Genomic DNA, 24,826 nt, shown 5'->3' on the forward strand with positions numbered 1-24,826 from the left:
AGAATACAACAAAGATGGACAATTCAACCCTTAACTCAACAATGAGTAGATGAGTGTTATGTGTGTGTACATGTGTAAATGAATGAACACTGAAATTCAAGTATTTCTTTTATTTATATATATATATATATATATATATATATATATATATATATATATATATATATATATATATATACAGTATATATATATATATATATATCTACATATCCATCCATTCATCCATCCATCCATTTTCTACCGCTTATTCCCTTCGGGGTCGCGGGGATATATATATATATATATATATATATGAAATACTTGACTTGGTGAATTCTAGTTGTAAATATACTCCTCCCCTCTTAACCACGCCCCCAACCACTACCACGCCCCCCACCTCTCGAAATTGGAGGTCTCAAGGTTGGCAAGTATGTGTTATCATAAGCGCTGACGCAGAAAAACTATTTATAGCAGCGCTGTGATCACTAGTTTATGCGGCTATATTGACATCATCGGGCGGTGAGTTCTTCCTCACCTGGGTGCTCGTGAAAGTTTATTGTCGGTCATAAATCATGCCTCTCACCTTAATAGTAGAAGGATTAGGACATAATCTGAAAAGTTGGTACACTTTAACAGCCAATTTACCATGAAAAGACACCACCCTTTTCCTCGCAAGGATTAGGAATCATTCTTCATCTAAACGGGATTACAACAACATTCTATCAGTCCGCATCCTAATGACAGCAGACATTGTACAGTAAGCGATGTGTTGTCATGTTTTGTTGGCTCTCATGAAGTCTGCAGTGTCCTTCTGCTACATGGTCTTGTGCCGCAGGCGTGTGCAGCTTCTGGGGCGGTTCCCACTACATGACGTTTGACGGGAAGTCATTCAGTTTCCCAAAGAACTGCTCCTACTACCTGGTGAAAGAGATCATCGCCAAGCATGAGCTGACAGTGGTGGTCATCAGGCATCACTGTGATCCCTCCGACAGCTCGTTTTGTCCTCAGGCTCTGAATATCACCTACAAATCCCATCAAGTGCTCCTGATTCAGAGGAAGACTTTGGGAAGTGTCAGCAATGCGGTAAAGATTGAAACTAAGCGACTCGCGGGGATAAAACAATTCTGCACTCCTCCTGACATCTTTTTACTACTCCAGGTATTTGTGAACCAAAAACGCATATATCCCGCTTGGAGCAATTCAGTGCTGCGCATCACCAGCACGGACTTGGTGATTACACTGGGGATACCAGAGATCCAGAGCCATGTGGTCTACACGGGCTCGTCTTTCACCATCCACCTGTCCAACTCCCTCTTTGGTGGCAACACTGAGGGACAGTGTGGTGAGTCCTGATGGACTCAGACCTTCAAGGTCTCAAATCATAACGTGACCAAACCTCGTCTTCTAGGGACGTGCGACAACTACCAGGCCAACGACTGCCGCTCCCCCAACGGCCAGGGGCAGCACTGCTATGACTCTGCCGACAGTTGGCTTGTCCCGGGAACGCCCTGTGTCACCCCCACCGGCTCGCCAGTTACCACGGAAATAACCACGGTCACGCCTTCGCCCTCACCCACAGAGGCTGTTTGCAAACCCGCCATCTGTGACCTGATCACCAGCAGGTAAGGCCACTGCACTCACATTAGAACTTTTAAGAAATGCCGCTGGAAGTAAGGTCTGGGTGTGGCTGAGCCACTCAAAGTATTCACTTCAGTTTTAAACATCCATCCATTTTCTACCGCTTGTCCAGTTCGGGGTCGCTGGAGCCTATCTCAGCTGCATTCAGGCGGAAGGCAGTGTACACCCTGAACAAGTCGCCACCTCATCGCATGGCCAACACAGATAGACAGACAACATTCACACTCACATTCACACACTAAGGCCAATTTCAGTCAATCAATCAATCAATCAATTCCTTTATTGTCATTGTCATAATAACACTTAAGTCATACATGTCAACGGGATTTTGTTTGAGCTTTGTCCAGCGGCATAGAAACTGCATTGAAGTGCAGGTTGACCATAGTTTACAGTTTAGCATTGTCAGGAAGATGGCGAATAGAGGGGTGTGGGGGTGGGAACAGTCAGATGTATGATGGGTGTTACGTTGATGTTGCAGCAATGCAATGTCCAGAGCACAATTATTGAGGTGGTGAAGAGTGAGGTAATAAGATGGTCCGGGGCAGCAAAGGGGCATTTAGTTCATTTAGCAGTCTCACAGCCTGGGGGATACAGACTGTGAGACATTCTGGTGGTCGACTCGATCTATACCTCCTTCTAGAGGGTAGCAGGTTGAAGAGGCCATGTGCTGGGTGGCATCTGTCCTTCAGGATGTTGTGTACTCGCTTTCGGCAGAGAGTTGTGTACATGGCACTCATCTCTGGGAGTATTGTCCTTGTAATTTACCCCGCCGCTTTAACTACTCGCTGGAGGGCCTGTTGGTTTGCTTTAGTGTTGCCAATCAACAGGTGCATGTTTTTGGGGGTGGGGGGAAGCCGGAGTACCCGGAGGGAACCCGCGCAGTCACGGGGAGACCATGCAAACTCCACACAGAAAGATCCCGAGCCCGGGATTGAACTCAGGACCTTCGTATTGTGAGGCACATGCACTGACCCCTGTTCCACCACGCTGCCCCAGTTTTAACCAAGTAAATACATTTTGTAACTACTTCTACTGGCAGCTATAGTTGCCATGAGCTATCGTAGGCATCAGGTCAGGGGTGCCCAAACTTTTTCCGGGGGAATTTTGGTAGCTTTCACCTCCAAAACCAATACAATATATATATTTTATATATATATATATATATATATATATATATATATTTTATATATACATATATATATATATATATATATATATATATATATATATATATATATATATATATATATATATATATATATATATATATATACACACAGTATAATTTTTTTAACCCAATGCAGCCCCTAAGTCAAAAAGTTTGGAGACCCCTGGTGTAGGGCTTTTTGTAGCTGATGATTTCTATGCTAGGATGTAGTGTTGTTTAGGTGTAAACGATCTGCAGAATTTGGAGCTCATGTGAGAAACAAGTGTTGTCCTCAAACCGTTCCTGTCAGCGTCCACTTGGGGGCGCTAGTAGACAGCAAGTTTTGGTCCGCTTGTCGTCCAAATGTTCCAGCGCTGATGTTCTTCTGGCGACGTTTTGTCCTCTGCAGCGTGTTCGCGCCGTGCCACGCGCTCATACCTCCCGGACCTTTCGTGGCATCGTGTGTGTCTGACGTCTGCAACCACGCCAACGACTCCTGCTCCAGTTTGGAGGCGTACGCCACCCAGTGTTCCAGTGAGGGAGTATGCGTGGATTGGAGGAGCCGCACTGGCGGCGAGTGCGGTGAGAAACACGAGCCATTCACATCCGAATCACGATTCTTATTCATTCCGATTAGGGATGTCGGATAATATCGGACTGCCGATATTATCGGCCGATAAATGCTTTAAAATGTAATATCGGAAATTATCGGTTTCAAAATTATCGGAATTGGTTTCAAAAAGTAAAATTTACGACTTTTTAAAACGCCGCTGTGTACATGGACGTTGGGAGAATTACAGAGCGCCAATAAACCTTAAAGGCACTGCCTTTGTCTGCCGGCCCAGTCACATAATATCTACGGCTTTTGACACACTCACAATTGAATGCAAGGCATACTTGATCAACAGCCACACAGGTCACACTGAGGGTGGCCGTATAAACAACTTTAACACTGTTACAAATATGCGCCACACTGTGAACCCACACCGAACAAGAATGACAAACACATTTTGGGAGAACATCCGCACCGTAACACAACATAAACACAACAGAACAAATACTCAGAACCCCTTGCAGCACTAACTCTTCCGGGACGCTACAATATACACCCCCGCTACCCCCTACCCCCCCACCCTGCCCAACTCAACCTCCTCGTGCTCTCTCAGAGAGAGCATGTCCCAAATTCCAAGCTGCTGTTTTAAGGCATGTTAAAAAAAAATGCACTATGTGACTTCAATAATAAATATGGCAATGCCATGTTGGCACCTTTTTCCATAACTTGAGTTGAAGTTGTTCTCTTATTTTGGAAATCCTTGCTACATTGTTTAATGCACCCAGCGGGGAATCACAACAAAATTAGGCATAATAATGTGTTAATTCCACAGCTGTATATATCGGTTGATATCGGAATCGGTAATTAAGTGTTGGACAATATTGGAATATCGGCAAAAAAGCCATTATCTGACATCTCTAATTCCGATCTTAAATTAATTCATAATTTTCTAAAATGTATGAAATAAAATAAAATATAAATTATATATAAGAATCAGTTTATAATAATATGTTTTTAGGCCATCGCCTTGCAACCGGAAAAAGCTTTTCTAACCTGTAACCTGTTATGAAAAGTTTCATTATGATTATTATACCAACTATTCCATTGTGAGAGTCTGTGTGAACCGAGAATCTGTCAAGACTTGGACTATGGCTTGGTTTGTTCTCCCGAGGTGCAAGTGAATTGGACCAGATGTGGCGTGAAGGTGGGTACATGATTTATTTAAACACTATAACTACAAAGAAAAGGATCAAACAAAAGGCGCACACAGGGGCGGAGGTTCAAAACTAGACTATAAACACAGAACTTGCACATTGGCAGAAACTATGAACAATTAAACAAAACTTGCAAACTATGGCATGAATAAAGAAAACTTACTTGGATGAAAAAACGGCATGAAAAAGCGCAGCAAGGGTCATAAGGGTGTGTGGAGAGTATAAATGCGGGATGTCGTCAGAACGACAAACTGAAAACAATGAACTTAAATACTATAGACATGATTAACGAAAACAGGTGCGTGACTCACAACGTGAAACAGGTGCGTGACGTGACAGGTGAAAACTAATGGTTGCTATGGTGACAAAACAAAAGTGCACAAAAAGTCCAAAAACAAAACCGAACATGACCAAAACAAAAACATGATCACACAGACATGACAGAATCGTGTTGAATTGAGAATCGTGTTGAATCGATTCTGAATCAAATGGTCACCCCAGGAATCCGATCGAATTGTTCGGTGCCCTAAGATTCAAACCCCTACTTGTCATTATTGCTATTGTTTTCCACATGTCAGCAAAATCTCTCCTTGACAGATGTTGTGTGTCCACCCGACCAAGTCTTCGTGGCCTGTGGCCCCCTTGTGGAGCCAACATGTAATGACAGGTACTACGAACAAATGGACCCAGAAATGATCTGTTCCTCGCCATCATAAAAGACAATGTTTTAAAGTCACACTGTCTTTGGACAGTTTGTTGACGAGTCATGAGCGTCCACAGGTGACCTCATCACATCTTGTGTAATCAGGTATAACCACCTGCATCAACCTCTGTCGGCCGCGGCGCCCAACAGGACAAAGGAGGGCTGCTTCTGTCCCGATGGCGCCATCTTGTTCAACAGCATCCACGACACCTGTGTCATTTTCTGCGGTAAGCCCGCTTTCTTCTTCATCGTGGACTCAACCGCACATCCCTCACCGCTTGTTCTTGTCTTCAAACGTCAGACTGCGTCGGACCGGACGGCAGACCCAAGCAGGTGCTGAGCCGCCATCATTCATGCAGAGGAGTCGAGTGCAACCTGTCTCTCTCTCTCTCTCACTAGCCCGGCGACAGGTGGACGAGCGACTGCAACACGTGTGAGTGCGACGCCGACTCCATGGGCATCCAGTGTGAGCCCGTCCAATGTCCGCCCGCTCCGAACCTGCAGTGCAGCGAGGCCGGCCAGCAGCTCGTCAACAAGACGGACGGCTGCTGCACCACACCGTCATGTGGTTAGTCACATGATCACGTCACACGTCCAAAGCTGATTGGATATTTATAGCCTTCCAACAATGATGAAACACTTGAAATGTCCTCAACAGAATGTAACAGCAACTTGTGCCCACCGCCTCTGACTTGCTCACCGGGCTTCAAAGCCAACGTCACCAACGGCACCTGCTGCTTGTCCTACACCTGTGGTAAGTCACATCGTCGTCTTTTATTATGTTTTCCCCCCAAAAAATAAATATCAAGCCACTTGCACTTTTAATTTTGATGATCATCCGCAATCCTTATACGAGACAAAAACACATGTCTTTTCCTTTTCTGTGCATTCTAGATAGTGAAAAACTGCTAGCACGAGGCAGCTAACAATGCACGTAATGAGGATTCACCTATACCATGTATACAGCCCTCTAAAAAAACCTCCCAACAATATTTTATATACCGTATTTTTCGGACTATAAGTCGCTCCAGAGTATAAGTCGCACCGGCCGAAAATGCATAATAAAGATGGGAAAAAACATATATAAGTCGCACTGGAGTATAAGTCACATTTTTGGGGGAAATTTATTTGATAAAAGCCAACACCAAGAATAGACATTTGAAAGGCAATTTAAAATAAATCAAGAATAGTGAACAACAGGCTGAATAAGTGTACGTTATATGAGGCATAAATAACCAACTGAGAACGTGCCTGGTATGTTAACGTAACATATTATGGTAAGAGTCATTCAAATAACTATAACATATAGAACATGCTATACGTTTACCAAACAATCTGTCACTCCTAATCGCTAAATCCCATGAAATCTTATACGTCTAGTCTCTTACGTAAATGAGCTAAATAATATTATTTGATATTTTACGCTAATGTGTTAATAATTTCACACATAAGTCGCTCCTGAGTATAAGTCCCACCCCCGGCCAAACTATGAAAAAAAACTGCGACTTATAGTCCGAAAAATACGGTAGCTAATTTTAGGAATATAAGCCACACCCACTAAATTTTAGAAGAAAAAAAAAGTACCGTATTCTCCGGACTATAAGGCGCACTTAAAATCTTTTTTTTCCCCTCAAAACTCGACAGTGCGCCTTACAACCCTGTGCGCCTAATGTGCGGAATAATTCTGGTTTTGTTTTACCAAGCTCCGTAAGTTGGCAGACCCGTCAGCGATCCTGTTCTGTCTCCCTGTAATGTTTGTCTGATCTTGAATGGGATTGTGCTGAAAATTTAAATTTCCCCTTGGGGATTAATAAAGTATTTCTGATTCTGATTCTCTGCGATGAGGTGGCGACTTGTCCAGGGTGTACCCCGCCCTCCGCCCGATTGTAGCTGAGATAGGCTCCAGCGCCCCCCACGAACCCAAAGGGAATAAGCGATAGAAAATGGATGGATGGATGATTCTGATTCTGAAGGATTTTATTTGGTACATGGTGAAATGATAAGTGTGACCAGTAGATGGCAGTCACACATAAGAGATACGTGTAGACTGCACTATGATGGCAATATGACTCAAGTAAACATTTTATATGTTACATTGAAAATATAGAACATTTCACACGGCGCTCAAAAATCTATCAAAATGTTTTAGTACGATTTTGGTAAGCTATGAAGCCGCACCGCTTGATGTGTTCAAACATACGAGTATTATTATGGTGTGTGTATAAGGTAAGATATATTATCTGGCGTTTTGTTTTGCAATATTATATATATATATATTTGCAAATATATATTTATATATATTTATTTATTATATATATATATTTATATATTATTTATATATATTTATTTATTTATATATGCACCTTATTGCTTTTTTATCCTGCACCACCATGAGCTTATGTAACGAAATTTCGTTCTTATCTGTGCTGTAAAGTTCAAATTTGAATGACAATAAAAAGGAAGTCTAAGTCTAAGTTTAAAAGCAACTTTTCTTACCTTCTGGTACCTGCTGATGTGTATTTGGGATCTGCATAAGTCCTGAAAATTTGCGCACGTCCGCCTTTGTGGTCCATGACGACGCCGTAGTCGATAACCTTCTTCTTTTACTCTATCTTCTTGTAATGGGACATTCATCCTCTGCTGTTGCCATTTCTAATATAAAGTAGTGTAAAGTTCTTACTTATATCTGTCAGTAAACTCGCCATGAAAGCGCTAAAACATACCGGTGTAGTGAGTTTACATTATTCACTCAAGGAACTTTAGTTATTAGAGAGTTCCGGTCGGACGTTTTTTCACGGTACACATTTCCGGCCTTGTTGTTGTTTCCGGATGAGGAGATGCTGCTCCGTTATTGATTGAAGTAAAGTCTGAATGTCATTAAAACAGTTAGCTCCATCTTTTGACACTTCTTCCACTCCCGTCCTTGCACGCTACACCGCTACAACAAAGATGACGGAGAGAAGACGTGATCTGTAAAACATCATCTATGCAACATTTTGACCAAAGAACCACCATTACATGTTATGTAGACCACAAGGAAGTGTTTTACATTTAGAAAAAAAGGAATAATAATATGACTCCTTTAATGCGCCCTATAATCCGGATGAAAAAAGATCGAAAATAGACCATTCATCGGCAGTGCGTCTTATAAACCGGTGCGCCCTATGGTCCGGAAAATACGGTATTCCAAAAATTAGCCGCACTGGATTATAAGCCGCAGATATATATCTTGTGAAGTTAGTTATTTACACAGTAAGATCCTATAAATGTTTATTTACATACCTTAATTGTTTCCAAACAGTGTCTGTAACACGGCAGTAGAACAGCTGATCAAACAAAACAGAAGTCATGGTCATGGACCCACTAGATGAGGAAGCTAGCTCTCCAATCAGCTAAACGGACTCAATAACTCCACGGTGACACTTTGGTGAATTTACTGAGGAATTTGCAAAACTGAAAGAATGCCAGTGTAAATTAATAATATTAACACAGACACTTGTAAATGTGTTTGCATATTTGCTGATTAATGACGCTAGCACGTACAAATATGCATGAAAACACTCCTACAGACATCACACATGATACAGTTTAGTAAGAATAAACAGTTAAACTGTACAACTTACAAAATTGCTTTAAACATACTGTGGTAGTATAAATATTCCTACTTTTAAACGACAGGACATTAGTACAATCAACAATGTGCACTGCAGCCTAACTCTATCCCTATGTTTTCTTGTGTGTGTGTGTGTGTGTGTGTGTGTGTGTGTGTGTGTGTGTGTGTGTGTGTGTGTGTGTGTGTGTGTGTGTGTGTGTGTGTGTGTGTGTGTGTGTGTGTGTGTGTGTGTGTGTGTACAGAGCCTAAAGGTGTGTGTGTCTACGACCTGATGGAGTACAAGGTAAGCACACTCATGACTCAGGATGCATTTTCTACACACACACAAGTATAGTCTTCAAAAGTTTAAGGTCAACAATGTCAAACATACAGAGTGGAGGTTTTCTTCTATCTATCTGGGGCGGCACATCTCGGTTGGTAGAGAGGCCGTGCCAGCAACTTGAGGGTTCCAGGTTCGATTCCCGCTTCCGCTGTCCTAGTCACTGCCGTTGTGTCCTTGGGCAAGACACTTTACCCACCTGCTCCCAGTGCCACCCACACTGGTTTAAATGTAACTTAGATATTGGGTTTCACTATGTAAAGCGCTTTGAGTCACTAGAGAAAAGCGCTATATAAATCAAATTGACTAAACTTCACTTCACTGTTCCAGGGGTGTCTAAAGTGCGCCCTTGGGGTTGTCCTGATACCAATAATTTGGTACCGGTAGGAATTTGTTACAAAATTCAGTCATTTTACTTTAGTTGACACAAATTGGGCGGTTTTACCTCCGCTAATATTTGGGATACTTGCTTTACTGTAATAAACTGTGGTGTCGTTTTGGCATTTACAGTTATACACCGAAAAATCTACAGTTGTTGATTTGCGGTTAAAAAAAACAACAACAATAAAACTGGCAGCTCAGTTGCCAAAATTGTACTGTTAAATTGCTTTTTTTTTTATTTACAGTAAAAAAAACAAATGTAAATTTTACATAAAAATTCTGGCTTTTTTTTTTTTTTTTTTTACCATAAAAACAGCAGTACTGTTTTTCCCATTTACAGTAATATACACTATATTTTGAGGTAAAATTATTGCAACTTACCATATTTTTTTTACATTTTAGTAAATGCATTAAAATGGTGTAATAGTAGTATTTAGCCTGAGGGCCACTGCCATGTGGCCCTCAGTGAAAACAACTTTGACATCTCTGATGTATAATGTCTTGTAAATAAATGGTATTATTATTATTATTATTATTGTGTGTTCTTGCAGCCTGGCACCAAGATAGCAGCCTCCAAGCCAACAGTGCCTCCATCAGGAGCATCTGGAACTACACCGCAGCCTTTTACGGTGGGGCCGTGCCAGGACTGTTACTGTGGGCACGACACGGACCCCCGCACCGGACTGAACACCATCACCTGCACGCCCGTCGTGTGCGACACCAACTGCTCCGAGGTCAGCTGACCAGTAATCGCCAACTCTAGTCTTTTGTCGGCCACCTTTTCTTTTGTTGGTAACCGCTTCTGGCCGTCCGCAGGGTTTCGACTACCGACCCGGGGCGTCCCAGTGTTGCGGTGTGTGCGTGCAAACAAGCTGCCTCGCCGTCACGTCTGACAACACAACACACGTCATAGGGGTAAAACACACACACACACACACACACACACACACACGGACTAGAAACACAACATTAAGAGGACGTCCAACTTGCGGGGTTCGTACGGGTGCTTAAAAACCTTGAAAATGCTTGGATTTTAAAGGCCTACTGAAATGCAATGTTCTTATTTAAACGGGGATAGCAGGTCCATTCTATGTGTCATACTTGATCATTTCGCGATATTGCCATATTTTTGCTGAAAGGATTTAGTAGAGAACATCGACGATAAAGTTCGCAACTTTTGGTCGCTGATAAAAAAGCCTTGCCTGTACCGGAAGTAACAGACGAGTAGCGTGACGTCACAGGTTGTGGAGCTCCTCACATCTGCACATTGTTTACAATCATGGCCACCAGCAGCGAGAGCGATTCGGACCGAGAAAGCGACGATTTCCCCATTAATTTGAGCGAAGATGAAAGATTCGTGGATGAGGAAAGTGAGAGTGAAGGACTAGAGGGCAGTGGGAGCGATTCGGATAGGGAAGATGCTGTGAGAGGCGGGTGGGACCTGATATTCAGCTGGGAATGACTAAAACAGTAAATAAACACAAGACATATATATACTCTATTAGCCACAACACAACCAGGCTTATATTTAATATGCCACAAATTAATCCCGCATAACAAACACCTCCCCCCTCCCGTCCATATAACCCGCCAATACAACTCAAAAACCTGCACAACACACTCAATCCCACAGCCCAAAGTACCGTTCACCTCCCCAAAGTTCATACAGCACATATATTTCCCCAAAGTCCCCAAAGTTACGTACGTGACATGCACATAGCGGCACGCACGTACGGGCAGGCGATCAAATGTTTGGAAGCCGCAGCTGCATGTGTACTCACGGTACTGCATCTGCGCATCCAACTCAAAGTCCTCCTGGTAAGAGTCTCTGTTGTCCCAGTTCTCCACAGGCCAATGGTAAAGCTTGACTGTCATCTTCCGGGAATGTAAACAATGAAACACCGGCTGTGTTTGTGTTGCTGCAGTCGCCCGCAATACACCGCTTCCCACCTACAGCTTTCTTCTTTGCTGTCTCCATTGTTCATTGAATAAATTGCAAAAGATTCACCAACACAAATGTCCAGAATACTGTGGAATTTTGCGATGAAAACAGACGACTTAATAGCTGGCCACCATGCTGTCCCAAAATGTCCTCTACAATCCGTGACGTCACGCGCTGACGTCATCATACCGAGACGTTTTCAGCAGGATATTTCGCGCGAAATTTAAAATTGCACTTTAGTAAGCTAACCCGGCCGTATTGGCATGTGTTGCAATGTTAAGATTTCATCATTGATATATAAACTATCAGACTGCGTGGTCGGTAGTAGTGGGTTTCATTAGGCCTTTCATGTTGTCTGTGCTCTTGACAGGTCAACAGCACCTTTGTGCCGCCGGGAGACTCGTGCACCAAGTTCACCTGTGAGAGCATCAATGGACAGTTGGTTACCAAGGAGACCAGAACCACCTGCCCCCCCTTTAACCCACGCGACTGTGAGCCTGTGAGTGCCTGCAGCAATGCATTCTGGGAATCAACCTTCTTGCTAGAATAGATTTTTTACAGTACGTCTCGATGGAGTTTATTTCATATGCTGTGATGTACATAGAGTGCCAAGTTTTGTGTCATTCATGTTCCAGGGCACGGAGACGACCGACGCCGACGGCTGCTGCCAACGCTGTAAGTCTGCGTCTCAACAGTGGTCCTGATGCGAGACCCAAATTAAGTTAAAGTTAAAGTACCAATGATTGTCACACACACACTAGGTGTGGCAAAATTATTCTCTGCATTTGACCCATCACCCTTGATCACCCCCTGGGAGGTGAGGGGAGCAGTGAGCAGCAGCGGTGGCCACGCCCGGGAATCATTTTGGTAATTTAACCCCAATTCCAACCCTTGATGCTGAGTGCCAAGAGGGGAGGTAATGGGTCCCATTTTTATAGTCTTTGGTATGACTCGGCCGGGGTTTGAACTCACGACCTACCGATCTCAGAGCGGATACTCTAACCACTAGGCCACTGAGTAGGTTTGAAGACCTGTGTCCTCCGTTTTTCAGGTGAGCTGAGCGGCGTCTGCGTGGTGCGAACGCAAGAGAGCATGGTGGAATCGAACGGCTGTCGCAGCAGTCTCCCGGTCAACGTGACGTCTTGCGCGGGCCGCTGTGGAAGTTCCACCACGTGAGTCGTCTCGCCGCTGAGAGACACTTTATCAGGTTCGCGATCTTACTTTGGTTACCCGGCGTGCAGATACTCCCTGGCTGCCAACGCCTTGACGTACCAGTGCGGGTGTTGCCGCGAGGGCGCCACCAGTCGGCGGGAGCTGGAACTGACGTGTCCTGACGGCTCTAAGGTGCAGCACAGCGCCACTGTGGTGGAGGCGTGCCACTGCAGCAAGGCTGCTTGTGGGTCGGCCAGCACCAGCACCAGCACCAGCAAACCAAGGGGGCGCCGCTGAGCAACTCCTTCCTCTTCCTCCATGACTGAAGCTTTCATGCAGTTTGTTTTTCTTTTTCCCCCCACATGATACTCACTTTCTAAATCAGCAGCAAGCCATTTGAATAGCATCATTTGTATCACCTGAATTATTGTTTGCTTTTGCACAAAATAAAAAACAAAACAAAAAATCTTCTTCCTGTCAGTAAGCTACAGTATACCGTATTTTCCGGACTATAAGGCGCGCACTTAAAACACCTTTTTTTCCTCAAAACTCGACAGTGCGTCTGATAACCCGGTGCGCAAGCAATTCTATTATGGTCATACTCTTGTTGGCTAGCAGCTACGATTTCAGTACTATTGAAGATCTTTGCTCCTTCTCAACTCTGGTAATATTCTTTTCACAAAATACAACCAATAGTACGTTAATGTTAAATCTTACTTGTGAAAAGTAATCCCCCCGATTCCTATTTTCAACAGTCCGCTCATTTGAGCAGGAAAACGCTAAACACCAGCACCGGCATCTTTGTTTTCTACCTGTCAACTGTCAGTTTGGACTGCTCGCCGGCAACTCATCACCACTTCAAGATGGCGGCCGAATTTCTCGCGTCACAGCAGCCAATGCTGCTGTCTACTTATAACATGTCTATGGTTGAGAACGGGAGTCATTAAAACTAAGTTACTTGCTACAAACACGAACATGACAGGCGCTACAGAACAATTTTAGAACGTGTCCACTAAAAGGTGTTTAAAAATTTAACTGAAATGAATAATTCAACATTATTACCTCCGAACACCCGAGGGCAAGGCCTTTGTATTTCCGCAAACACCACGTGACTTAGGTGACGCGACAAGAACCAAGATGGCGGCGGCGCCCGCCGTCGGTAGCGTGTGCCGCACGGCGTCGGAGCTCCAGGACAACCTCTCTGAGGTCTACGACTGCACCTTCCATGCCACACGCCCACGACACGGCGCCGTGGATCTCGCAGGGCTGATAGTCCGCGGTGTGCGCGCGCAGGAAGAGCACGACGGCGGCGACAACGTCGTGGAACTGACCTGCATCGGTCTGACCGTTCTCGGGAGGGTGGTTACCATGACGACGGCTCCCACGCCGGAAGTAGCCGCTTTCTACCAACTCGCAGTCAAAGTCTTGTTCGAGGACATGGACGCCATGTCTCTGCTGGTGAGTCCCCGAGTCCCTTCGGCCTGAACTACCTGCTACATGCTAATGCTAACATGTCGCAGGTAGCTAACTTTGCCTGCAAAGATCAACTCATCCGTCATATGGCGGGAAAGAGCGCCTCCTCGTCGGTTCTCTACCAACTGCGCATGTCTGTAAGTATACGTTTACTTCCTGCACGTTGTCTACGTTGTTTACCTCTTGTGCATAGACATCTTATAAGTAGATGCAGCATTGGCTGCTGTGACGCGAGAAATTCGGCCGCCATCTTGAAGTGGTGACGAGGAGCCGGCGAGCAGCCTAAAATGACAGTTGACAGGTAGAAAACAAAGATGCCATTGCTGGTGTTCAGCGTTTTCCTGCTCAAATGAGCGGACTGTTGAAAATAGAAATCGGGGGATTACTTTTCACAAGTAAGGTTTAACATTGACGTACTATTGGTTGTATTTTGTGAAAAAAATATTACCACAGAGTTGAGAAGGAGCAAAGATCTTCAATAGTACTGAAATCGTCGCCGCTAGCAAACAAGAGAATACTTGCCAACCCTCCCGATTTTCCCGGGAGACTCCCGAATTTCAGTGCCCCTCCCGAAAATCTCCCGGGGCAACCATTCTCCCGAATTTCTCTCGATTTCCACCGGGACAACAATATTGGTGTTCTCTACGACCTGTCGTCACGTCCGCTTTTCCTCCATATATAAGGCGTGCGGGCCCAGTCACATAATATATGCGGCTTTTACACACACGAGTGAATGCAGGGCATACTTGATCAACAGCCATACAGGTCACACTGAGGGTGGCCGTATAAACAACTTTAACACTGTTACAAATATGTGCCACACTGTGAACCCACACCAAACAAGAGTGACAAACACGTTTTGGGAGAACATCCGCACCGTAATACAACAGAACAAATACCCAGAACCCCTTGCAGCACTGACCTCTTCTGGGACCCTACAATATACACACACCCGCTACCACCAAACCCCTCCCCCCCAACTCCGCCCACCTCAACCCCGACCCCCATCTCCCGAATTCGGAGGTCTCAAGGTTGGCAAGTATGAACAAGAGTATGACCATAATAGAATACAAATACAGTGTTTTTATGGAGTTGAATATGTGTCTTTATTACAAAAGCTTTTTTGGACACTGAATTTATGTAACAGATTTTATTTGTTTGAGTTTTGTGAACTGATTTCTTTACATAAAATTATGCTGAAAATTTAATTGAATAAAAGTGTTCAGAAAAATTAAGTACAGAAATATTGGTTGGTTAAAAAAAGCAACCTAATATTTCTGCACTGAATTTTTACACACTGAATTACTTTATTTTAACAAGGTTGTATTTTTGTACACTCAAATTTTGCTCATAAATATTTATTCAATGTAATTGTCAGCACAATTTTATGAAAAAAAAAAAAAATCAGTTCACAAAATTCAGATGCAAAAAAATTATTTACAGGAATTCAGTGTCCAAAAAAGCTTCTGTGATCCATCCATCCATTTTCTACCGCTTATTTCACTTCGGGGTCGCGGGAGCTTCTGTGATAACGACACAAATTAACCTCCAGTCTTTTTTTCATTTTTTTTTTCATATTTCTGTAAATGGAAAAACAATACCACTGTTTTATAGTACAATTCTGGCAACTGAGCTGCCATTTGTTTTAACGTGGAAGAACTGGCAGGTCAGTTGCCAGAATTTTTCTAGTAAACTATTGTCATTTTTACTTGGTACAATTTGATGATAATTTGCATAAATTAAACAGATATTTATTTTCACCAAACAATTGTGGAATGTATAATAATTAAATCATTTAATTTAATATTTGTTTCATTATTAGATTATTTTAAAGTTTGAAAGATATGCAGTTGCATGCAGTACATTTTTGATGTCAAAATGGAAAGAATGAATACATAAAGTACTGTATTTTCCGGACTATGTATAAGTCGCACCCACTAAAATTTCAGAAGAAAAAAATATATTTTCCATATATTAGCCGCACCGGGCTATAGGCGCTTATACATACTGTACGTTGCGAAATGAGTTATTTACACAGAAATATTTTGTAAATGTATATTTACATCCCTCAATTGTTTCCAAACGGTGTCTGTAACACGGCAGTAAAACGGCTGGTCAAACAAAACAGAAGTCATTGTCATGGACCCACTAGCTGCGGAAGGTAGCTCTTCAATCAGCTCAACAGACTCAATAACTCCACGGTGAGGTTTTGGTGAATTTACAAAACAGAAACATTACAAAACATTTGTAAACGTGTTAGCGTATCCGCTAATGCCAACGACGCTAACTTGATTACATTACGATAGCGCGTACAAATATGCATGAAAACACTGCTACAGACATCACACATGGGACGCCTTACTAAGTAAGAATTGTTTTAGTTATATTGTGAAACTTACAAATGTTGCTTGGAGTGGGGATTGAAGAGTCCTTTTTAGCAGAATCGTTATGGACGTCTAGAAGACGTAGCGGAGCGGCACTTGTACTCCCGGTTGAAAGGACTAAACAGAAGAAAATACTGTAGTCGTTCACTTAGCAGCACCTTCAGTGAGCGAACTCGACCAAAAGATGGCGCCGTAGCACAAACAATAACACACTGTAGAGGTTGCCCTCTAGTGAGTTCTTCGGACCATCGCGCACAGCCAGGAGAGCCCGGCTATACTTCAGGGTATAACACTGTTTTATTTTCATAGAATAGTGCAAGGCTTTTGCTTTTCAGCGAAATGTCTTTTTCTCCTCTGCGGCACCTCCAACTCCAACTACTCCTCTCCTCCCGGCTGCTGCTAATAAAGGGCGACATGTGATTCGATAACAAGGCCCACCTGGGCCATCCACGCACCTGTCGCTGTCTTTGAGGCCGGTCCTGACATACCCCGTTCCGCGGCAGGCCCGCAGGCCACGGCCCCCCTCCACACACACCATTCCAGTGTCTTTGCATGTGTTTCATGAAAACGATTTTCTTCATGGCCGTCGGCAGAGAATAATCCGTAAATTAGCCGCACCGTTTTACAAACCCCGTTTCAATATGAGTTGGGAAATTGTGTTAGATGTAAATATAAACGGAATACAATGATTTGCAAATCATTTTCAACCCATATTCAGTTGAATATGCTACAAAGACAACATATTTGATGTTCAAACTGATAAAAAAAATGTTTTATTGCAAATAATCATTAACTTTAGAATTTGATGCCAGCAACACAGGGACGGCGTGGCGCAGTGGAAGAGTGGCTGTGCGCGACCCGAGGGTCCCTGGTTCAATCCCCACCTAGTACCAACCTCGTCATGTCCGTTGTGTCCTGAGCAAGACACTTCACCCTTGCTCCTGATGGCTGCTGGTTAGCGCCTTGCATGGCAGCTCCCTCCATCAGTGTGTGAATGTGTGTGTGAATGGGTAAATGTGGAAGTAGTGTCAAAGCGCTTTGAGTACCTTGAAGGTAGAAAAGCGCTATACAAGTACAACCCATTTATCATTATTATAACACGTGACAAAGAAGTTGGGAACGGTGGCAATAAATACTGATAAAGTTGAGGAATGCTCATCAAACACTTATTTGATGAGCATGGTAAAATAGAGCTTACAGGTGAACAGGCAAATTGGGAACAGGTGGGTGCCATGATTGGGTATAAAAGTAGATTCCATGAAATGCTCAGTCATTCACAAACAAGGATGGGGCGAGGGTCACCACTTTGTCAACAAATGCGTGAGCAAATTGTTGAACAGTTTAAGAAAAACCTTTCTCAATTTAGGGATTTCACCATCTACGGTCCGTAATATCATCAAAGGGTTCAGAGAATCTGGAAAAATTACTGCATGTAAGCAGCTAAGCCTGTGACCTTCGCATCAACAAGCGACATCAGTGTGTAAAGGATATCACCACATGGGCTCAGGAACACTTCAGAAACCCACTGTCAGTAACTACAGTTGGTCGCTACATCTGTAAGTGCAAGTTAAAACTCTCTTATGCAAGGCGAAAACCGTTTATCAACAACACCCAGAAACGCCGTCGGCTTCGCTGGGCCTGAGCTCATCTAAGATGGACTGATACAAAGTGGAAAAGTGTTCTGTGGTCTGACGAGTCCACATTTCAAATTGTTTTTGGAAACTGTGGACGTCGTGTCCTCCGGACCAAAGAGGAAAAGAACCATCCGGATTGTTATAGTCGCAAAGTTGAAAAGCCAGCAGTGTGATGGTATGGGGGTGTATTAGTGCCCAAGACATGGGTAACTTACACATCTGTGAAGGCGCCATTAATGCTGAAAGGTACATATAAGTTTTGGAGCAACGTTACCATGGACGCCCCTGCTTATTTCAGCAAGACAATGCCAAGCCACGTGTTACATCAACGTGGCTTCATAGTAAAAGAGTGCGGGTACTAGACTGGCTTGCCTGTAGTCCAGACCTGTCTCCCATTGAAAATGTGTGGTGCATTATGAAGCCTAAAATACCACAACGGAGACCCCCGGACTGTTGAACAACTTAAGCTGTACATCAAGCAAGAATGGGAAAGAATTCCACCTGAGAAGCTTAAAAAATGTGTCTCCTCAGTTCCCAAACGTTTACTGAGTGTTGTTATAAGAAAAGGTGATGTAACACAGTGGTGAACATGCCATGAAATTCTAAGTTAATTATTATTTGCAAAAAAAAAAAAGTTTATGAGTTTGAACATCAAATATCTTGTCTTTGTAGTGCATTCAATTGAATATGGGTTGAAAATGATTTGCAAATCATTGTATTCCGTTTATATTTACATCTAACACAATTTCCCAACTCATATGGAAACAGGGTTTGTATAAGCCGCAGGGTTCAAAGCGCCGGAAAAAAGTATCGGCTTATAGTTCGCAATTTGCGTTACTTTATTGACTTTTTTGAAAGCACGTAAAATGATGTGATGTCATTTCAGGGTTCGGTCAGTCCAGTGTGGCAGCAGACGTGCGAGCAGGCATTCCTCAGCTCGCCCGCCGGCCCCAATCTGGACACCTGCTTGTGGTCGCTTAACTGCGTCCTCAAAAGACTTCTAAAAGACAATTGTGCAGGTCAAAGTTCACATCCGGAAGGAATTGAGAATGTGTTTTTATTTACCTCAGTTCGACTTTTGCTTTCATCTCATCAGAGCTCGTCAGGGTGGTTCTGATGGCGTTTGACGCCAGCGTCAGCACGTTGGCGTCCAGGTTGCTTCCCGTGGGCGCCGCCTCGGACGTGGACACGCTCTGCCAGCTGTTGGAACTTCTGGAGCTGCTGACGGCGTCCAGCGAGGGCCGCGCGTACACGGGCTGTCAGACGTTGGTTCACGCGCACGCGGCCGCGCTGATGGTCGCCGTGAGTTGCTCGCCGCGTTATTTCCTCAGCAAGCGCGCGGCGCTGCTGCTGAAGCGTGCTGCGCTGCACAAAGCCGGCGAGGACTGGCTGGCGGGGGGCGGACCCTCTGACGTCGCCTTGCTCGCTCGCGCCGTGCTGAACGGCGTAGCCGGCGGCTGGTTGCCGAGCGTCCGGGTGGAGTCGGCGTCTTTCTTCGGGGGGACGAGCGGCAAGCTCCGGGAAGGCGGTGACGGCGTGATGCTGAGAGCCGTCGGCCTGCTCGTCATCAAGTGCGTCGAGCATCACGTGCGGTCCGCCGCCGCAGGTAAGCTTAACAGGCAACGAGCGTCCCGAGTTACCTGTCGCCATGGAGATTTAACGCATCTTCTATTCAAGGCGCCGAGGCTTGTGGGTATCTGCAGGCTCTGTGGTCCTTCCTGAGGCAGACGGAGGCGGTCCACACCTGCCGCTTGCTGACGCGGGTCTTTAGTGAGCAGGATGACGACATGATGGAGGCCGCCAAAGCTCTTCTCGCCATCTTCCTCCAGCTCAGGTACGACCCGGCCTCTTTCCTGTTGGACGTGACGAGGGATGATGTTTGATAAGAAATTATCGAGTTCGAGCCCATTATCGAATCCTCCTATCGAACCCGTTCCTTATCGATTCTTTTATCGAATCCAGATAGGTTGTTGTATATGGGGAAAAAAATTATTTGGTTTAACAAAAGCTCACTTTTATTTTATAATAAAATACATTAAGTAAATAAATATTGACTGTTACACCCCTAAAAAAAAAAAATGTCGACTGTTGTTACCAGTGACGTGCGGTGAGGTTGATGGCTGGTGAGGCACTGACTTCATCACAGTCAGATTTACAAACATATGAACCCTAAAGAGTATCTTATTCACCATTTGATTGGCAGCAGTTAACGGGTTATGTTTAAAAGCTCATACCAGCATTCTTCCCTGCTTGGCACTCAGCATCAAGGGTTTGAATTGGTGGTTAAATCACCAAAAATGATTCCCGGGCGCGGCGCCGCTGCTGCCCACTGCTCCCCTCACCTCCCAGGGGGTGAACAAGGGGATGGGTCAAATGCAGACGACAAATTTCATTACACCTAGTGTGTGTGTGACAATCATTGGTACTTTAACTTAACTTTAACTTTACACATACAAACTGTAGCACACAAAAAAGCACATTTAATAAAAAAAACGTTATTATGTTCTTACTTTTACTTATAAATTAAGTCCATGCGCCGCAACTAAAACCCTCACTTAAACTTTCCACGTGCAAGATTGAATCTATTTAAAAAAGTGTAACCGAGGGTTTATAAATGTCGCCTATACTGTATGAAACTACAAAATAACAAACACGGAGGCTCCAGTTTACACGAGGACCACTTTATTTACCTTCTTTCAAAAACCTCCGCAACGTGTCATCACTGCCGCTCTTAGCGCCTTCAAAATAAGAGCTCAAGGCATATACTGTATAACAGCGCATAACAGGAACTTAACATCACAAAGAGGAAAGCCCATAAAAATAGGTTACAAAAGTTATTTAATAAGAAGCCAAAAAGTGCAAAAACAATAACGTTCGTGTTGGAGGAGTTGTGAATTAGATACACCTGCAGTCTGCAGGTGTACCTAATGTTGTGGCCCTGCAGTCATTCACAACTCCTCCAACACGAACATTATTGTTTTTGCACTTTTTGGCTTCTTATGAAATAACTTTTTTAAATAGATTCAGTCTTGCACGTGGAAAGTTTAAGTGTGGGCTTTAGTTGATATAACAATTCTACGGCGGGGGTGCAGGAGGCGGTATTACTGGAGCCTCAGCCAGTGCGTCTTTTGCAGCCGTTTTATGATCACTCAGCACAAGAAATATGTTACACACATACAGTTGTTGACAAAATACACTGTACATTATATACCTCAGCTAACTAAACTAGAAATGTATAATATAGTTCATATAGCAATACAGTCTCACTGCACAGCAGGCCAGCAGTTAGCCGAGTCCGGAATCCATGTTGAGGCACAACGCAGTGACGTGTCTCAACTGGTTCAACGCACCGTCTCTTCTCAGTATTTGAACGGCAAATGTGAAAATTCAGCGATTTTGAATAAAAATAATCTAAAACTGGTGAAGTTAAATGGAAAATAACTTCATAGTATAATCACTGGATACATATAACAACTTAATTATTTTTTTTTCTTTTTACATTTTTTTTCTTTCCATGATGGCAGGTGAGGCCCCGCCTCACCTGCCTCTAGTGACTGGACGTCACTGGTTGTTACCCAAAGTATAGTAAGTGGGGTTTTTCAGAAAAACAAATATATACAGTAACACAAAAACAACCTGTCTCTGTGATCACTATAGGTGTATAAATAATAATATAGTGTTAAATAAAATCATTCCCTTGGGCACAAAACTGAAAATAATACAGCTCTCCAAAAAGTGCACTTCTGCTGCTATTGGAACATACTAACTACACACATTATGACACTAAGAACATCACAGTCATCAATCAACAATTCTTCCACCTTTACATGAGAGCGAAGCCTGGCAATAATTGCATATTGCCTGTTCTGCCCTCACTATACGTGTTGAGGTTATACAGCTTGGCAGACAGCTAACAAACAATCCAAAGCAGATGAATCCATTTAGGCTCTTTATTGTGGTTGATCTTGCTCTGTCTTTTCCTATCTTTACTTTTGTCTTGCACTGTACTGTTATTTTTATTTTTTTTAATTGAAATACACACAATGACAAATGTATAAGCTATGTGATTCAATTAACATACTGAAATGTACGTAATACACAATATGTAAATATTAGCTTCACACAAATATACAGTACTATCATCAAACATACTTCTGAGTGTTGAAACTATTTTGATGGTGGAAATATACGACTGGCAGCCATTTTAAGTCCTCAAAACATCTATTGAAACAGTGCACAAAAATCGTTTTTCAATAAACATCTTAGTATCAAACTTAACCATTTTCCACCTTAATATTGAGTTACATAAACAAGTTAAACAGTTTACTTACAGACTAATCTTTTCCAAGGCTTGTAAGAGCTAACACAACTTGTCTACGTCTCAATTGTCTCAACCCGGAAGTGCCCAAACTAATGACGCGTAGTATTTTCATATGGCCACAAGGTGTCAGTAAGAGTCTACAATTAAATAGGCATAACATTGCAGGTCCCACAGGGCATTTCCTGTACGTGGGAAGGGATTCGTTCCCAGGGATTCGAATAAAGAACCAACTCTTTTTCTTTACTATAGTGGCCTCGATAACGGGAACCGGTTCTCAAAAAGGGATTCGAGTCCATGGAATCGGTTCTTTTCTTATCGAACAACCGAGAGAACCGATTTTGAACATCATCCCTAGACGTGACATCACGCTCCGTCCTTTCCTTGCAGAGAGGATCCCAGGTTGGACTTTGGCGCCGGTGACCCCGCCTGCACCTTCGGCTGCAACCCCCACTGTCACTTCCTGTCCGTCCTCCAGAGCGTGGCTTTTGATCACCGCGTGCTCCTGGACTTCCTCATCTCCATGGAAACCTGCTTCCTGGAGTACCTGGTGCGCTACCTCAAGTACCTGAGGACAGACTGGCAGGGCTTCACTGCCGCATGCCAGCGAGTGGGCGTGTCCCCCGTGACCGCAACCGAGTCCGACTCAGGTCAAGTAAGCACCAGTTCTGGGCGGAGCCTGGTGGACTATGACACTTCTGACGAGTCCGAGCCAGATAACGTGGAGGGGACCGCTGCGGGTTTGGACTGTGGAACCACGGCGGCCGGTGAAACGTTGGCGCGTGCCGTGGGCTGCCTGACCAAGCTCCGCCTCTTAGTGGACAAGCTGCAGACGAAGAAAATGTTTCCTTACAACGCGGAGTCGCTCCTCAAACTTTTAGCGCACGTGGACGAGTGTGAAGGACAGAACAGAACGTAAAGGAACATCCAGGATTCATCAAGCTCTCAACCAATACTGTAGGACAGGTGGGTCCAAAGTCCGGCTGGGGAACCATTTGATTTTTTTTATTGTCCAGGGTCACTCCAAAAACACAAAATTCTACTCAGACATCCGAACAAATCAGACACACTATACTGATTTTTGCCTGTGCATGAACCACCTCATGGTCAGGCGATCCGGGTGTGATTAGATATGTATATAAAGGGCTGTCAAAAATAACGAGTTAACTCATGGGAAAAATCACAAAAAATGATCGCATTAATCATGTATATTTGCAGATTAAACACGCAATTTATTTGTATTTTTTTTAAATTATTTTTTACATTAATTTACCACAAATGGTTACCCGAAAGACGGCGTGGGTTGTTATGAGATCCAAAAAAAGATTAAAAAACAAAACAAGCAAGACTTGGGATAAAACTGTTGCCAGGTTTTGAGCAAATAAATTATCTACATTCAAGTAAAACTTAAAAAAAAAATATGCTTATGACATTCTGACGATAAAATTGTATTTATGTCAAAATATCGGGATTTTTTTTTAGGTTAATTTAAATTTGTAAGTAATTTAATCCAAATTCAAAAGTGTGATTAATCTGATTGAAAAATATTAATTTGACAGCACTTATATATATATATATATATTTATTTATTCATTTATTTATTTATTTATTGCATTTGTGTCAATATACCGGGATCTTTTTTGAATTTTCATTTTATTTTGTAAATAATTTACTGTGATTAATTATGCTTAATCCAAATTTAAAAGTGTGATTAATCTGATTAAAAACATAAATTTAACAGCACTATATATATATATATATATATATATATGTATATATATATATATATATATATATATATATATATATATATATATATATATACGTTAGGTCAGGAAAAAGCACAAGAGGCTATATCATCCCTACAAGCCTGACAAGGATTTTATAAAATAAAACTTGCGAAACAGGCTTGTAGGGATGATATAGCCTCTTGTGTTTTTCCTGACCTAACGTATATTCCGCTCAACCCCAGTATTGAGCACTGTATAACGGATAAACCACAGTAACTGTGCCTATATATATATATATATATATATATATATATATATATATATGTATATATATATATATATATAGATAGATAGATAGATAGATAAAAAAATAATAAAAGGCAAATTCATGTCAATTATTTTCGGTCGTGTTCCTCCCAGGGGACAACAATGTTTTTACACCCCTCCCACCGTATTGAAGCACTATTGAGAAGTGATGCTGATAATGTCTCTGTTCGTACTATGCATTCAATCACATGATTATCAAAATAAATGAACCAAATGATATCGAAGTTAAGTTTATTTGTAACATTTAAACAAAACTTCTCAGTTGGTGTGATTCTACAAAAACAGAAAAAAAGTGCAAACAATTCACTGGATTGTGCAT

General features: G+C 43.0%; 3 protein-coding genes across 4 annotated transcripts in view; all 3 read left to right on the plus strand.

The window, feature by feature from the left end:
* Positions 1–13,090, plus strand: part of LOC133608962 (uncharacterized) — a 73,430-nt gene extending 60,340 nt beyond the window's left edge. Inside the window, exons 33-48 of the mRNA XM_072913402.1 lie at positions 815–1,062; positions 1,138–1,321; positions 1,388–1,601; positions 3,174–3,346; positions 5,129–5,198; positions 5,340–5,461; positions 5,536–5,567; positions 5,634–5,802; positions 5,893–5,988; positions 9,090–9,130; positions 10,099–10,281; positions 10,364–10,462; positions 11,860–11,988; positions 12,125–12,164; positions 12,541–12,661; positions 12,731–13,090. Of these exons, the coding sequence (XP_072769503.1) occupies positions 815–1,062; positions 1,138–1,321; positions 1,388–1,601; positions 3,174–3,346; positions 5,129–5,198; positions 5,340–5,461; positions 5,536–5,567; positions 5,634–5,802; positions 5,893–5,988; positions 9,090–9,130; positions 10,099–10,281; positions 10,364–10,462; positions 11,860–11,988; positions 12,125–12,164; positions 12,541–12,661; positions 12,731–12,938 (2,129 nt within the window). The 3' untranslated portion in view covers positions 12,939–13,090. The remainder of the gene's footprint in view (positions 1–814; positions 1,063–1,137; positions 1,322–1,387; positions 1,602–3,173; positions 3,347–5,128; positions 5,199–5,339; positions 5,462–5,535; positions 5,568–5,633; positions 5,803–5,892; positions 5,989–9,089; positions 9,131–10,098; positions 10,282–10,363; positions 10,463–11,859; positions 11,989–12,124; positions 12,165–12,540; positions 12,662–12,730) is intronic.
* A 688-nt stretch (positions 13,091–13,778) lies between these two features.
* Positions 13,779–23,768, plus strand: lins1 (lines homolog 1). Its single transcript, XM_061964618.2, has 6 exons — positions 13,779–14,099; positions 14,162–14,251; positions 19,019–19,151; positions 19,229–19,738; positions 19,810–19,966; positions 22,841–23,768. The coding sequence occupies exons 1-6, from the start codon at positions 13,779–13,781 to the stop codon at positions 23,367–23,369; spliced, it is 1,740 nt and encodes a 579-aa protein (XP_061820602.2). The 3' UTR covers positions 23,370–23,768.
* The window catches only part of cers3a (ceramide synthase 3a), a 33,054-nt gene continuing 31,552 nt past the window's right edge, over positions 23,325–24,826 (plus strand). For both annotated transcript variants that reach the window (XM_061963748.2, XM_061963749.2), the window contains exon 1: positions 23,325–23,416. The gene's annotated coding sequence lies outside the window, so the exon portion shown is untranslated. The remainder of the gene's footprint in view (positions 23,417–24,826) is intronic.

This window comes from Nerophis lumbriciformis, linkage group LG06 (assembly GCF_033978685.3).
Source record: "Nerophis lumbriciformis linkage group LG06, RoL_Nlum_v2.1, whole genome shotgun sequence".
In the NCBI taxonomy this organism is placed as follows: Eukaryota; Metazoa; Chordata; class Actinopteri; order Syngnathiformes; family Syngnathidae; genus Nerophis; species Nerophis lumbriciformis.

Excerpts from the sequence above, each read along its gene's own strand:
- lins1 (XM_061964618.2), top strand. The coding sequence starts at position 13,779 with ATGGCGGCGGCGCCCGCCGTCGGTAGCGTGTGCCGCACGGCGTCGGAG. Across the intron at positions 14,100-14,161 it reads TGGACGCCATGTCTCTGCTG|GTAGCTAACTTTGCCTGCAA; the intron begins GTGAGTCCCCGA and ends AACATGTCGCAG. Across the intron at positions 14,252-19,018 it reads TCTACCAACTGCGCATGTCT|GGTTCGGTCAGTCCAGTGTG; the intron begins GTAAGTATACGT and ends ATGTCATTTCAG.